Genomic DNA, 16,654 nt, shown 5'->3' on the forward strand with positions numbered 1-16,654 from the left:
CTAACCTGACTTCCCCCTGACGGTATTCTCTCCTGGACATTTACTTTTACCATCATCTCTCTCATACTATCCCCCAAGAACTGTCCATGTTTCTGTGTCTTTTGCTTAAGCTTCAAAGCAATGCAGCTCTTCAGAAGTAACTCAAGGTTTTATAATGCATCATTGTGATTTTCAAATCCCATAGACAGTAAAAAGATAATATTTAAGAGTCAAATATCTAATTCAACACACAGAGAGAAGCAGTGGTCCTGCCTCTGAGGAATCTTTTACGATCCTTCATTCCTTGAGATTACAATCTGGCATGCAAGTCAATTCTTAACACTGACTGCCATTATCCCCCTGAGTGTACCCTGTCTCAATTTACATTGCAAAGACCTGGTTAATTATATATTTTTGAAAAGCCTGTATGTAGTAAGCACCGTGCAGAGCCAAGCAAATTCTGAGTGTTGATTTATAAATGCAGTGAGTCCACATAAATGTGAGTGGGCATGCCGCCATACACAATTCTAAGATGCATACAGGCCATGTAAATTATGCAGCCACTGACTTAGAAAGGGCATATTTAGGTTTATAAAGTAGCTCCATTTCTGGATGTCACATTTCTGTTGGCCGCACAGGTGTTGGTAATTGTGTGTACGGGTCATAGATGAATTTTGACTGGGGAGCTAAAAGTACAGACACTCATTTCATGTATATATGACTTTTATTTCACTAGAATAGACGAAATACTTCACTTTGTACTACATTTCTATGATGTATTGATTTTTACTTTACTTTAAAAGGAGTTTTATTATCGTTGTTAATTCTATAATTATAGAATTAGTTCTATAATTGCACTGTACTGTACAATAAATTTTTTCATAAAAATGTATTGAAGTATTTTTAGAAGCAAGTATTCAGCAAGTACTTAAACTGAAATTCATATTTGACTGGACAACTTTTCCTTCTACTGGACTTTGCGCAGCAGTTTCTTTACTTGGACGAAAGTAATAGAGGTCTGCTTAATCCCACCCCTGGTGCGTAACATTTACGGTATCTGTCCTTTATATTTACAGTGCATGTCCAGTGAAGCACGATATAATGCCTCTACTGCCGCTGGGTGGCCAGAAATGGTCACTTCTTGACCCCCAGAGAACAAACACAACAGCTGAGGTGTAACTGGCTGTGACGAGGCAGCAGTGTTTTTTACTTTATCTCAAGGTTTTGGTCTCACACAAGATTGGGATGTAAAATATTATCATGCTACTACATAAAGACATATGACATTTGATTTGGTCTGAACTGAATTTTGAAGAAAAGTATGAGTTGAAACAAATGTGAACAGTTTGACTGCAAAGATGAGAAAATAGTGGGATTTATTCCAGTGGGGATTGGGTTACATGTCTACTTCATCAGAATAAGGTCCTCCAACGGAGAGCTTTGTCACTGTCATATGATGCTTCATTTCCAATTGCTTGCCTTGTTGTATCTTGCTATTACTCTTTATTATAGGATTTTTAAGCTGATGAGTGTTTTGAGAGTGTGTGCTTTTCCACTGAAACAATACCATTTTTTCCCAATGATGTAACTTCCATGTTTGGACCACTGGTTGGGGCCTGAACGAGTACTGGCATTGTATTCCAGCAAGCCTCAGGATGTCCTGTTGGGGGTAGGGGCTTGACAGAAGAGGAGGAGATGTAGCAGCACAAGAGAATAGCCTGCTTTGAATGGTGGTGGCCACAGCAGCTGGTCAGGGGTTGACAAGAGACTCCCAGGACCCATGAATATTGGATTTGGAAAATTCCTTTTTGCACCCTTCTGAGAAAACCTTAACACTTCCTGTTGTGGATTGAGGGAAAATAAGTTTTACGTTGGACTTATTTTGTCATTTTCCCCCCTTTTCTGGAAAGAATATAACTTCCCCTCCGAGAGTAAAATAATTTTTCATCATCATACTTAAGGTGTTTGGCGGTCAGTAGTCATGATCAAGAGTCACTTTTTCTGACAGACAGGAGAAGAAGAAAGCTTGTTTTGAGGTGGGTTTTTAAAAATTTTGCCATTTGTTCAACGATGTACTGGATATCATTCATAGCAGCCAGCAAGGAACCATCCTTGTGTTAAGTTGGTGTTGATGGGTGTTTGACTCCTGCTTTTGTTAGATGTAATAGATATTTTAGGGCTAAAGATAGAGATGCAGGCTTTTTCATGTAGATAGTGTCTTCCTTCTAATTTTAAACCACATTCTAAAAAGAATTTTCAACAATTTTGGACTCTTTCCTGCCTTGGATTAATATGTAAATCTATTCTGTTTTGTTTTTTTTTTTTTTTGGTTTTTTTTTTCTGCTTCCTGTGGAGAAGATGCAGAAAAAGCTGAGGAACTTTTGAAGGCACCAGACTGGTCCAGTGATTCAATGGTTTATTTTGAACATCTCGCTCCTCATTTATTTCCTCAGTGTTCAAGGCAGGAAGTTTATTTTGAAGACTGATTACAGCTGTATTTACACTGGTCTTTTTCCTCGACTCTGCCCTCAGTCATCACTGTGTTTTGACTTACAGCAGGAAACCACTGCTTTTGCAGATTACAGCCAAATATACCCACTTGCAATTTTTGCTTATCTTTTCTGGTTGAAGGTGTGTTATTGTTCTTGGATTCCTCTGAGGGACTTTGTAATTTGAAAACCCCTTCAGATTGGGATATGAGGTGCTCCCCTTGCGATTTGAGGAGTACAGAATTACTAAGAGGAGTTTCATTGACTCCATCCTTGACGTCATACAAAGGATGATTCACTGTGACATGGGTCTCATGCCTTAATCACAGGATGTCTTCAGAATGCAGGGTTTAGGTTTCCTACAGAGACTAAACTCTGCCCTACTTCATCACTATTTAACAGGAGTGAACTTCAAAGAGGTGAACGAAGAGAACAAACAGAATCTGTTTGGAGAAATCTACAGTGCTATCGACAAATTGGCATTCACATTTGGCAATGTGTAAGTATGTCATCACCATGATTTCTGTTGATGCCCATTGTTACTCAATTGCATTGCAGTCACGTTTGCTGCATATTATTTTGAATTTACAAAGAACACACAATGATGAACTTGATTAAGTAAATAAATCACCTCAAATTAAAAAAGGGATGATAGTCAGCAGTGAAACAGGTGGAGCTAAGTCTTTGAATACAGGAAAGCTGAGGATAAGTTCAGAAATAAACATAATAAACATTAGTGAAGCTGTCAGTGTAAACGCCAGGCTAGTAGATAGAGTTTAACATTAAGGGTGGACACCATATTTTCCCATCTTGCATGATCAACTGGAACATTTGGGAAAAAAATAGTATGGTTATTGTTATTAAGAGGGTTATCTTTAATTTTAAATAGAGAGGAAGCAGTTAAGAAGACGTTTTGCTTTATAAATTGGTGGTGCATTAAATATTATGGGAAAAGGAAGGTAATAAAGGCTATTGCTACTACCTCTACTGATGAATGCTGGTACTGAGTTGCCTTATGGGCAATACTTGACACAATATCCTCCATGCTCTCTGGTGCTTCTGTGTTAAATATTCTAGTAGTATCATAACTTTATGGAAGTGTAACATTAAGAACCATAATACCCCTTAAAACCCATTATACTACACCGATGGGTGATTTAAGTAATGATTTAAACAAACTTCCCATGCACACATTGTATTTGATGAAATTCCCATTTTGTCACCTAAATCTACTCGTTTTTGCTTCTTCTTTCCTTCAGAGTGTCTGACTTCCTTATGGGAGATGTAGAGAATGGATCAGTGTTGGGGCTTCCCCTGACTAAGAGGAGCAGAGTAAGTGCAATATTCCTCTTCAGTTGTTCTGTCCATCACAATCAAACCGAGAACCCAGTTAATTCAGCAAAAGTGAACTATCAAATTAAGTTTAATGTGTCGCATTGCTGCATTTGGCGCCAGAAATAAAAGATAACAATTGTGTTTCTCCAAATATGTTCGAAGGCAGCATGCTGGCATAGTGGATAGCACCACAACAAAAAGGTTACGTGTTCAGTTCCCAGACCTGGGTCCTTTCTGTGCGTTTGCATGTTTTCCACATGCTTGTGTGGGTTTCCTCCGGGTTCTCTGGTTTTCTAACATCTTCCAAAGACCCAGAAATGGATAAGAGGTAGAATATGAATGAATGAATAAATATGTACAGCCTTGCTGATGTCAGGCTGAGACCCACCTTCCCTGGACTTTCAAGTAAAAGAAAGAATAAATGACCAAACAAAGTGCAGAGTCCAGGGGTTAACTGAGGGCTTGCAGGTTGATGCATGTTCCTGAAATGGTCTCTGCAAATTATTCATCAATTCTATGTATTGTTGTTTTCCGGCAGTGTGTTTCAAGTGCTCTGGGGAGGAAACTGAGTTGTAATTAGCCTCTTTTGAAGAAAGTCTGCAAGGGAAACCACACTTTGAGCTGGACATTCACCCTTTTGTTGCATTTTATTTCTCCATCTATTTTTTTTTATTTATTTTTTTTTCTCTTTTCAGTCTTTTGAGAACCTCCCAGTGGAATCTGGTGGATCCAGTCCTGAGAAAGATGATTCCCCAGGTGAGAAAGATACTGTACACCAATTCTTCTCTGTAAATGTGAATATCATTTTATGAGCTAGCCTTAAAATGGATAACTGCTGTTAATTCTGCTTCATCACGCTGAGTTTTTGCTGAATGACCAGTCTCTTTAACCCCTCATTAATACATACAGCAGTCAGTCCTCTGTCAACATTATTTACCTTCATATGATATTAACCTATATCACACTCCTGAAGGTCAGAGTAGGGTTTTGTGGATGATTATGTCACAGATGTTGTTAGCTAAACTCGTCCAGCAGTGGTGAGAGGTATGTGGTGTGGGGGTTTGCTTTTGCTTGTCATTTTTAATCCCCTTTTTGACAAGCTCTCCTGTGGGAATGCTGTGGTTGACACAGGGCCATTGCTGCCGGTTCGGGTTGAAGAAGTGGACAGGACACTGCAGCGGCAGGAAAGTGGGGTGGAATCAGCACTGCTTTATGCCAAGGCCTGGTCCAAGTACACCAAAGAGCTGCTGGCATGGGTGGACAAACGTCTCAACATGGGTGAGTTAGAGCACAGATGGAGGGATAAACAGCATTTTTGAAATGTAAAGAGGTGGCAATAGCAAAGTAGCACCTATCAGGTCAGCTGTCGTGTGTTTGGGTCATGAACTATCTGTGTGATAACTGTATCACAGTTCTGACCGTGATTCTTTTTGAAAAGACATGTACACTTAAAGCGCTAAAAAGCAACATCTTCATCACTCCAGGTACAAGATGTCATAAAAATAAGAGTGTAACCCCGGGTTTGAATTAGTTAAGTGTTCACTTCAGTGATCTGGGTCATTACCAGAAGTGTTAGGGTCTTAGGAGTTCTAGATTTTTCAACAGAAGTGAGAGCAAGTAATCAAAATGAGAGTAGCAAATTACCGCCAACTCTGGCCACTTACAAGAGAAAGTAAAACCAGATAAAAGTAAAGTAGTGCAACAGAACATCACAATGAGTCATGAAGTAAAAACAGCTTACAGTAAGTTGGTGGTAAATATAGAAACATTACATACAACAATGTAAAAGTTAAAATGTGTTTTAAGAAGAGATTTTGAAGAAGGTGCGGAGTTCCAGGTTCTGTTTTTGGTAGGAAAAAGATATTTTATATTAGCTCTGTTCAGTGGCAAATTGAGCAGTTTCCAATGGGTCCAGCTGTGTAGCTCCAAGCAGCACACGGTGAATGAAAAGGTTTGAAATGATCATAGCACAGAATGTGACCAATGGAGCTAAACAATGGAGTCCTGTTCCTAGTTCAAGGTTGTGCAGCGTGAGAGTTTTAGTCTGGGTACAATGATTAATGAATGGTTTCAGTCTAATACTAAGTCACTTTAGTCAACACAGTCACACAAAACAAGTCAAGTTGTACAGTACGTTTTGTTATCAATGAACAGATGGTATGTTTGTTTTACACATCCACTTTAACAAATGCTTTATTCACTGATAAGCTTATAAATGTGTTTGATGCTGATGACTCAAGGACACTGTATTAGAAAATAACTGAAGTGACTTTCGTCAGTAATGTATTCCAAAAAAAAACAAAAAACTGTTAAGTCAGCACAAGCCAAAGTTTTTAACGCATTAATGACTATGAGTGGGCCAGTCGATGGTACTATATAGACACTGTATATAACTTTTGCAACATCTATTTTCAGATATTGAGTGTGCAAAGAGTTACGCCAAAATGGCTGAATCAGCCAAGATGCTCGCAAGTCCACAGGTGAGTAAATATTGATGCTAATTTGGCCTCATCTAAGTCTTAAGATCTATATTAAGACTTTGTCTTTCTTTAAGGAATTCATGCCTTTCCATGAGATCTACATGGCAGCTTTCAAAAATGACAGTGAATATAGCCAGTTGGTGCTTCACACTGCAGCAGTTCTCCAAAGCAACAAATTCATGCAGGTATTCAGTCAAACCAACATTGCATTTCCAAAATAGTAATTGGTGTTAGGTTGATGAATGAGAACATGAAGTCTTACTCTGTGTGTGCGTGTGTGTGTGTGTGTGTGTGTGCGCGCGCGCATGCATGCATGTGCACGTGTGTTTTCTTTTCCAGCCTCTCCTAGCCAGAAAGAATGAGCTGGACAAACTGCGAAAAGAGGTCAAGGAGCAGTGGCAGAGAGAGCAAAAGAAGATGGTGAGTTGACAACAATAAAGGTTACACAAATGCATTCCCCTGAGGACTTAGTCCAAGAATGCTCTTGAAATGCCCCAGCCCAGAATATACACACATAAAATGTTTATCAGATAGTTACTCTTCCACCTAGGGTTAGGAAACATGGCACAAAACGTAATCACAATATATTTTCCCATACTGATTGATCTTGAGCTCTATCACAAGAAGGATTTTTTTCTGATGCTGTCAGTTCAAATAGCATACTGACTGAAGCCTGAAGTAATGTTGAGCACAAAATGATCTCTGTAAGGTTTTCATGCAGACAAAGGATTCACATTACATGCTCACATTCTATTCATTACCTTCCACAAGTGAGCAGCAAAATTCAACAGCAGCGTTCTTTACCTCATAAAGTCAATTTTTATGTCTGCATAATAAATAATTGCAAATTAAGTGAAACGTCAGTTTTGGCAATTTTTTTTTTTTTTGATTTTGTAAACAACTAAACTTGTTAATTAAAAAACTGCTTATTGAAGAAAAACAGTAAGACATAACAATAAAACTCTTGTCATATTATAGAGGTATTTAAAGAACACATACACTTCTTTATAACCCTTGACATGGAAAAGATTTGCTGTGTTTCCTGTCTTGGTTAGCACCAACTGTGTCATATTTTGCAGGCCAGCTCAGTCAGTCTGAGTCAGTCTTTTTTTTTTTTTTTTTTTTTTTTAGAAGAAGGTCAAGTCCACACAGTTGAGCTTGTATGACCTTTTTTTTTAATCACAAATGTCTTTTGGTTTCTGATAATCACAACCTGGCCACTCAGATGGTCAGCCTTTGTGCCTCTTCCACTCATGATAGTCCTCTTTTCTAACTCTAACTCTTCTGCTCCTGGCTACAAACCATTGCAATTCAAAAACTAACTTAAGCTCATAGTAGAAGGTAGATGTGTCCTACAGATGAGACAGTACAGACACTAATTGGCATTAGTAATGCTCAATGCTGCTGTATGATATCGAGTGAATTATGCTTCTCATCATCATCGACCCAAATTATATATTTAGTTTTTTCTTTTGGGCTTTTGAATGTTTTCATTTGAATAGAAAGTAGCAGAGGAACATGGGAAGAGAGGGGGGGGAATGACCTGCAGCATCTCAAGCTAGAATCAAATCCTGGACGCTCCAATAACATGGCATGCACACTAACCATTCAACCACCCATGGTGCCATTAACCTAAAATTCATTACAATATTGTTTTGATATTTTATTGCCCAGCCCTATTTCCATAATTCTAATTGCATTATTAATTGAATTAACACTTGCTGCTGTAAATGGTCATGTTTAATGTATGCTTCAGATTTAAAAAAAAAAAAAAAAAAGCTTGCTTATCTACTCCTCGTCAATATAGTAATGCCGCTTTTGTTGTTGCACTTCTTTCTTTACATGTGGCTGTTGTTGGTCTTAGTTTTAATGTCATGTGTGCACATCCCCAGCACGAGGCAGACTCAGCTCTGAGGAAGGCTCGGCTACTGCAGGTCCAGCGGCATGAAGAATATGAGAAGGCCAAAGTGTCCACGAGTCGTCTGGAGGAGGAGCAAATGGGAGGGGGAGGGGGAGCAGCAGCCGCTAAACAACTGGAGAAAAGGCGCAGGCTGGAGGAGGAGGCCCTGCAGAAGGTACGGTCCCTTCTCTGCTGGGCTGATGGCTCAGCACAAACACCTACAACAAATGTGCTATGCTTTAGTTGGGCCCTGAACTCACCTCAGAGAGTTTTAATGATAGAGTACCAGCTTCCTTTTGTGGCTTATTTATGTTGCCAGACATAAAACAGGAAGTGGTGTTATGCCAAGGCCTTATCTCAGCCAGAGGTTTGATTAAGGAATTCTGACTGACCTTCTGAATACACTCATGCATCAGGTCTGAATCAGATAAGGCATTGAGATTCATAATAACGATTGAATGACTATGTGTAAGCAGGCTGAGGAGGCCAGGGAGCACTGCAAAGCTTGTCAGATTGATGTCAGAGAGAAAAGAGTCGACCTTGCTAACACCAAGAGTGAGATCATCACTCAGATCCGAGAGATGGTATCTCAGTGCGACCTCACCCTCAAGGCTGTAAGTTCAGATTTTGTGTTGTAAATAGTTATTTGACTAATATTCAAAGACTAATTGCACTTTTAGAATCAGTAGAAATCCTTCCTGGATTTTTAACCTTGTTTCTACATTTTCCACAATATGTCAAGCAAACTGTAAGCCTGTTGGACATTAAATACTTGTTTTCCTTTTTCAGGTGACAGTAAATTGGTTCCAGCTTCAACAGGCTCAGGTTGTGTCCCTGCCAGTCAACCACCAGAGTCTGTGTGAAAATGCTAGACTATATGAACCTGGCCAGCGCTACATTGACTTTGTCAGGAGTTTGCCCACTGATGGGCATCGCCTGGAGTCCAACTCATTCGACTCACCTTATACACAAAGCACAGGGTGAGACATCATCTGCTCTTATGTAGTCCAATGTTTCTCAAATTTCAGACCTTGAAAGACACTACAATAAAATTCACAGATCACCAACAAGAAATCTCTTCTTGTTTATAGTAAAATTTATCGTATCTCTTGCATTCTCTGTGTTGATTTTCTTTTAATTGACCTGATATTAAGGTCTGGGCTGCTTGCAGTATCAGTATCAGGCAGCATCAGGCTGCTGATAACTGGAGATATTAAACTCAATCTCCACGGGAGGGCAACTGTTAGCTTTATTCACATTCCCTAGGCTGAGACTGATGACGCTACGCTAATAGATGGTGTCATAAAACAGTCAGTTACACAGTCCAACAACACAATAAAACACCCAATTAAATCATAATGTTTGAATTTACACTGGTTGTGAGTTGAATTAATATGGAAAATGGTCAGAACTGAATTGAATGGTTTTGTCCACATGTCAGACCATTGAGTTATATTGCATTTTACTAATTAAGTGGAGTTGTTGATTCAGAGAGAGCTTGTTTTTGAAGAGAGTAAAACACTGGTTGGCTGTAGCTTCCTGCAGAAATGACTGGTCATGGGAAAGACGAGCTGAGGCAGTGGACTCTCCATCAGTTTCCCTCAACCTCTTTGAAATGTTTTAGCAGGTTTGATCATACACACAATGTCTCAGACTCAAGTGAAAAACATGGCTTTAATTCTGTATCAGGGGAGTTTTAACATCCAGCTCAACCCCCTGATCAGAAGCATTCAGCCAGGGAGAGAGGAAATGATATACACAGAGGTTCCTATGAATCCTTCCCGCTGGCTTTCAGAAGGTTAAATATGGAGTGCTGACCTACATACTGTATACTGTGAGAAACACTAGATTACTTTCAGTATCAGTGATTGTCATTAACATGGTCTGTATTTCAGCCATTCTTAAGCTGATCTAAGTAATTTAATGGTTGTTATGCTCTAATTAACTGGTACCTTTGATGGTGAAGTGAGACTGATCTGATGATATCTAGATCATTCAAGGAACATCTTGAACATTTGATATTGCAGTACAGAAATTCCAGATTTGTCTAGTTTAGAATTGGATACTATGGCTGGAGAAGAATAGAGAAATAATAGTTAGGTCTAACAGAACAAGATAGAGAGAAAATAGGCTAAAAGATTTCTGAAGCAACTTCAAAGTAATCATGGCCAAAAAAGGGAGAAATTTGACTTAATGAAATGAAAGTCAAATTTTATCCAATTTTTAGTCTAAATAAAGGAGGTGTAGTTTTATCAGGGTAAGATTATTTTTATTGACCCCATATTCTGATGTATGTAGCTCAGACCTTAGTAGTTTTAAAGGACTCTAGGTTCGCTACAAAACAGTACCTTTACAATTCTTTTATCATATTCCTCCCCAGGCTCCCTTACAGCAAACGCTCCTTAGTTGGCTGCAACTCATCCGACTGCAACCTGTCACCGACTTCTATGACCTCCGACCTCCTTGGTGGTGATGACATGGATAGTCACAGCAATGCCCAGCATACCAAAATTGCAGAAAGACGCTCCAATGGTAGCACAGACGTCCAAGGTATGCATGATAACATTTAATGTTGCTCTTAAATGGCGAAAATACTTGTTGAAATGGTTAACCAAGCAGCCAGACAAGCATGTAGTTATTATATTTCTACAAATTATAGTTTATAACCTTTAAGTTGTGTTAAGATGCTACGACAGTAAATACTGGATTCTTGAGCCTTCTGTTCATTGTTAGCCAAACTTAGTGGGTAAATTTAATTTCAAACAGAGAGAGGTAGCATAGATGCAGCCAGATACAAGACAAGTTGATTATGAATAATACAACAGCTGCAAAGGTGAAATGATACAGAAGCTTTAAACCACATATATCAAACTCAAGGCCCGCAGGCCACATCCAGCCCAGGATACAATCATATCCAGCCCACAATATCGTTTCAGTTGTTGAATTTTTAATGGCCCGGCTGAATGAAGCACCCATAACACTGACGCCAGTCTGTGTTTTTGTATCTGTTTGATTTGGTTTATCTACGTGTGTCAAGTTGGGTCCTTCAAGAAAGCATTGTGCTAATAAGCCCATTAATGGTCAATGGTCTCACCTCTATTTGTTGACAGATTTACACACGTCCAACTTTAATACATTTTTATTAAAGATTAATTCAAAATTTCACCGCCTAACGTTGATTTCATTACTAGTCGCAGTGTATGACGATAAACACCAAAAATATAAAATTGTGTTTTTCATGGCACATAACTGATGTAAATTTTGGCTCGTCTCCAGCACTTCGCATTCAGGCCATGTATCGCCCCTGGATCTCAACCAGCCAGAGTGGAGGCATGTGCAGCGATTCAGAAAGTGCTGGAGGGAGCAGTGAGTCCCGGTCCATGGACTCGCCAACTGCAAGTCCAGGTAGGACTACAATGATCCAGTTTAGTACTCCTCCAGCTTTAAGTGTAATCTTCCTCTCTCCACAAGACAACATGAATGGTGTATAGCAGAGCAGCTGGGTGACTTATGTTGAAGCTCTCACTGACTATAATCAAGCATAACATAAATGCTGTTTTTTAGGTTGTGTAAATGATCCTGTTGTTTAGTTGTTCATTAACAGCTTTCCAAATGTCACCATGAGCTCCACCGATTTAGTTTTGCAACTCTACGCCCACTATGTTTTAAGTTTCAAACAAAATCAACTAGAAATTTGTGTTATACAGCAGCTAATAAAAGGTAGGATATTAACAGGCAATTGATATTATCAGGAGGATCACTATCTAACTTGATGCACTCTTTTGATCTCGGTGAAAGTTTTCTGTGCAGCCATGAAAGCAAAGTCACTGCACTCATTATACAACTTGTAACTCCTTAAATCTGATCTGGTTTGGGCAGTGTCATTGATAAAACAACAGACTGAAAGTGATACACAGGAGGGACATTCCTCAGTGCTGACTGTCTACAATGCCCTCGGGGCCGCCGCTCACGTCTCTCGTATGAACTTGATGTTCACCCAACTTTGTTGGCTTGTTATCTGAGAATCCAGGAGCTGGGCAACCTAAAACAGTTTTTGCCTCCTTTTTTTAATGTTATGCAACTGTCACACTTCAAGAAGTAGGTGTGGTGGCTGGTTTTCTCTCAGTGTTTACTCTGTTGCTGTGCAAAAATACACCCATGTCAAACTGTCATGTTCCTCTACTCAACTAGAAACACAAATGAAGCTCTAAGTGTGCTGCAAAAAATGATTGAATCACGTCAATTTGTGAAAGACCTTTTGGTTTCATCCAGTGAGCTCTTACAGACCTTCCACTAATTAAACTTTTTGATACTTACATGTCCTATTGCAAACTACTTTTATGTTATATACTTAATTAATTTGTCTGACTAAATGTTTAAACAGCCGCATAATGAGAAGTACCTGGAGCTGCACAATATGCAATAAGTATATGCAGTCAAGTGCGATATCCATATCAGGTAGAATTTTCTGGTAATGGTGAAAAGTGGCACAATATTGTTGTGCATTGTGAGCACACCCTAATCATTAATTCATATTTTGCAGGAACATGTTTGGTACAAGGACCACCTAAAATTAAATAGTTTGTTTTTATTTGTCACATTCTATTTGTACTTTTGCTGAGGTACCTAAGGCTTTAGCCTCCTGATTGGTTAATCAGCATGTCAGTGTCATTATTAAAATTAGTTTATTGGAAATCATTAATCAGTTGATGGAGGTGTGAAGCACCAAACCATCAATTATTGCACTGTTTCATTTATTAGCATTTTGTCAACGAAATGTTCAGCAGCACATGAAATGCAGAGCACCTTGACTGAAGGTGTCTGTGGAGATGTGGACTCATTGGTGCATCCTCTTTCACTGTTCAGGAGACTTCAAGAGGAGATTACCCAGAACCCCCTCCACCGGCACCATGTCTTCTGCTGATGATTTGGATGACAGAGAGCCTCCCACAAACTCTGATAATGGTGAGTCCAACTAATTGCTCACAAATGTTCCACCATGCATTCTTCCTTTTCTCTCCTGTCATGTCTGTTAGAGAGATATCCTTTAAATTGTGTCAAATGCCTTTAACTTGTGCATACTTGGTATGGTATGATAAAGGATCTGAGATTTTCAGATGTATTTTGTGTCTTCCCTACAAAGTTTAATCTCTTTCCTCTTTGAGAACAAATTTACTCTGAGGGGTTTGAGAAGGGTCTTTTGAGTCTTTTGTAGGCCAGGAAAATAACGGTATCTGAAGTCCTCTGCTCTTTTACTCTCCAGGTCTAAGTGATATTGTCATAGAGACAGCCAGCTCCCCAGGTCCCTTTAGAAACACCCAAATGTCCAAGGCAAGTCAAACCCACAAGCTGAGGAAGCTTAGGGCGCCCTCCAAGTGTCGAGAATGTGACAGTCTGGTGGTGTTTCATGGAGCAGAGTGTGAGGAGGTAAACTTGATTTCTTTTCTTTCTTTCTTTTTTTTTTTTTTGGAATGAATAGAATCAACCATGATCATCCACTTGGATATTTTATTAAATGTATTGAGTTAAGTTCAGGATCAACCATGCCAAATGCTAACAATAGCGTCTTTATCACTCATGGCATGCATAAAAATCTAAGAAAAACAAAAGAGACCACCTCTGCCCTCATCAAAACAGTTGAATAAAAAAAGGGGTAGGGGGCGTGGGTTGAATTTGGCCACAAACTCAGTTGGGGGAACAGGCTGTTGAAACTGAAGACCTTTTGTCCTCCAAAGAGTCCCCTCCGTCCACCCTGCACCCCCCTTCCACTCTCTTTATTTTGTATCCAGTTTCTTTCCATATGTATTCAAAATAATGCAGAAAATTATAACAAAAGGGTAACTGGAAAAAAATGTTCAAGATCAGTTATGTAAAGCTGGTAAATACAAGCATGAGCATAGGAATGTTACAAAGCATTGATTCATCTTCTACTGCTTATCTGTCTGCGGGTTGTGGGGCTGCTGGAGCCAATCCCAGCTCACACTGGGTAAAGGCGGGGTACACCCTAGAGAGGTCGCCAGTCCATCACAGGGCCAACACATAAGCACGGACAGAGTCTCACACTCACACTCAGACCTACAGACAATTCGTGTCGCAAATTAACCTCAGCATGCATGTCTGTGGATGGTGGGAGGTAATCAGAGTAACTTGAGGAAACCCACGCAAGCACAGGGAGAACACACAAACTCAGAAAGAACCCAGGCCTGGGAATCAAACCTGCAGGCTTCTTGTTTAGGGGGAGCAACACTAACCATTATGCTGCCATGCTGCCCTTTAACACAGCAGTGCATTGGAATTTTTATATTTTATCGGCTCATTAGGTCACAGGTAATGCAGCTTTGTGGAGTTTTTTCTGCCTTCATTCAATGGGCAGTCAGTTACTGGTGAAAATTATCTGAGTTTCATATCGTCGATCTGTATTAAAGAAAAATCTTTGCATAATTTTGGGAAGTCCCAAATACCATTAAGCGTGTGTTTGTAGGATCACACATTTTTCTACAATTATTTTTTTATTCTTTACTTCAGTATGGTCAGAGGAAAGTACTGTTTTTATTCTTCTCTGTCCCTAGTCTATTGTTGAATCTCAGACAGTTTTTTTTTTAAACTGATATTTATATATATATGTCATCTTGCATGCAGTGTTCATTGGCTTGCCACAAGAAGTGTCTGGAAACCCTGGCCATTCAGTGTGGCCATAAGAAACTCCAGGGGAGGCTTCATCTCTTTGGTATTGACTTCACACAGGCAGCCAAGAACAGTCCAGACAGCATCCCCTTCATTATCCGGAAGTGCACATCTGAAATTGAGAGCAGGGCCCTCAGCATGAAGGTATTTTGACATCAGATGAAAGATCAACGAACTGATCCACACAGGGGTTCTTTGGTGGCCTCCATTTGAAGAGAGGACATTGTGCCTTCAAATGTGGCTTAATTAAGATAGTCTAGTTCCTATGCCTTAAAATACAGTAGTAATGCAGTAGTCAGCTTAGTAGAGGTTGCCGGTGTTGCTGGTCAGTTATACTTTTTGTTTGCTGATATGAATTTGAATAAAATCATACATTTTATTTTAAATAATTAAGAGTATGCACTAGTTAGATGCACTAGTTAGAACAAACCAATACAAGGAACTGGATCTGGTTAAGTGTAAATATAAGTCAGATCAAGTCATTCTGTGTAATTCACGGACTTGAGCTGGATGCATTTACTGTAAATCCATATGCTGTGTGATGTTCATGTTTTTATGCTTTTAATATTTAGCAGCTCTAATCACACAGTGATTGAGATCCTGAAGATTGCATGTAGTTTTGCTGTGTTGAATATATTTAGTTTTTGTGCTGTGAAGGGTATCTACCGCGTAAATGGTGCCAAGTCTCGGGTGGAGAAGTTGTGTCAGGCATTTGAGAATGGCAAGGACCTGGTGGAACTCTCTGACCTTTACCCCCATGACATCAGCAACGTGCTCAAACTCTATCTTAGACAGGTGGGCTACTTTTCATACTGTATCCTTAAAATAACACCCCGCAGAGGTGGCCACAAAACGACATAAGGTGGTTAAAAGTGACTGTGCTTTATTTGTCTTTGTTTATTTTTAGTACATATTTCCCACCTCTTATCCATGAATTTCCTTTTGTGTATTTGCTAATACATTTCAGTTGTTTGTATTATGAACTTTCCCCATCATTTGTCTGACTTGTTTGTGTTTTGTCTTTTGCAGCTTCCAGAACCACTCATCCTGTTCCGCTTCTATAATGACTTTATTGGTTTGGCCAAAGAAAGCCAAAGTGTCATTGTGGAGGAAATAGAGGCATTACGTCTTAGTCCTACCATGGTAACCCCAGTCCAGGTCAGCGTGGAGCTCAACCGGGTCCTCTTCAAGATCAAGGACCTGCTGAGGCAGCTGCCACCAGCTCACTATAAGACTCTGCAGTTCCTAATAGAACATCTGCACCGGTAGGGCAGAGTGCATTAAACTGTCCCTGTGTGGTATAATCACCATTTTACAAGTAAGGATGTAATAAATAATATTTGCACCTCTTCGCCCTTCTCTCAAGTGTCACAGAGCGGTCAGAGGAGAATAAGATGACAGCCAGCAACTTGGGTATCATTTTTGGCCCAACCTTGATCAAGCCAAGACAGGGGGATGCGGAAGTATCCCTTTCCTCTCTGGTGGATTACCCCTATCAAGCACTGATTGTGGAGCTCCTGATCAGACACTATCAAATGGTCTTTGACACCCCGCTTAGTCCCCTAAGCGCCACCTTGCTGACAGAGGTTGATGTCCACCCCATCCCTGACACTAACATCAACCATCAAGAGAAGGAGCAGCGGCTGAGCAGGCACTCTAAGTCGCTTGGAGACATTAAGGAGGTAATTAGTGTTCATGCTAAAAGTGAGAACGCACACGTACATATCACTACTTAAGCTATAATGCTATATTGATCCTTTTGTCGTCTGCCTTTGTCTGTTTTACAG

The 16,654-nt window shown here is 39.7% G+C and overlaps 1 protein-coding gene across 5 annotated transcripts in view; it reads left to right on the forward strand.

Moving 5' to 3' along the window:
• The window catches only part of arhgap29a (Rho GTPase activating protein 29a), a 31,819-nt gene that overhangs the window by 13,054 nt on the left and 2,111 nt on the right, over positions 1-16,654 (forward strand). For 3 of the 5 annotated variants that reach the window (XM_029529506.1, XM_029529505.1, XM_029529508.1), the window contains 18 exons: positions 2,871-2,967; positions 3,728-3,800; positions 4,499-4,559; positions 4,935-5,081; positions 6,219-6,283; positions 6,358-6,468; positions 6,623-6,703; positions 8,176-8,358; positions 8,657-8,797; positions 8,973-9,163; positions 10,564-10,733; positions 11,460-11,588; positions 13,050-13,148; positions 13,447-13,610; positions 14,823-15,011; positions 15,525-15,662; positions 15,897-16,132; positions 16,234-16,549. In XM_029529506.1, the coding sequence (XP_029385366.1) occupies positions 2,871-2,967; positions 3,728-3,800; positions 4,499-4,559; positions 4,935-5,081; positions 6,219-6,283; positions 6,358-6,468; positions 6,623-6,703; positions 8,176-8,358; positions 8,657-8,797; positions 8,973-9,163; positions 10,564-10,733; positions 11,460-11,588; positions 13,050-13,148; positions 13,447-13,610; positions 14,823-15,011; positions 15,525-15,662; positions 15,897-16,132; positions 16,234-16,549 (2,591 nt within the window). Of the gene's footprint in view, positions 1-885; positions 2,016-2,870; positions 2,968-3,727; positions 3,801-4,498; positions 4,560-4,934; positions 5,082-6,218; positions 6,284-6,357; positions 6,469-6,622; positions 6,704-8,175; positions 8,359-8,656; positions 8,798-8,972; positions 9,164-10,563; positions 10,734-11,459; positions 11,589-13,049; positions 13,149-13,446; positions 13,611-14,822; positions 15,012-15,524; positions 15,663-15,896; positions 16,133-16,233; positions 16,550-16,654 lie in introns of those variants that run through there. The other 2 variants (XM_029529509.1, XM_029529507.1) reach the window with 2 other exon arrangements.

This window comes from Echeneis naucrates, chromosome 20, assembly GCF_900963305.1.
Source record: "Echeneis naucrates chromosome 20, fEcheNa1.1, whole genome shotgun sequence".
In the NCBI taxonomy this organism is placed as follows: domain Eukaryota; kingdom Metazoa; phylum Chordata; class Actinopteri; order Carangiformes; family Echeneidae; genus Echeneis; species Echeneis naucrates.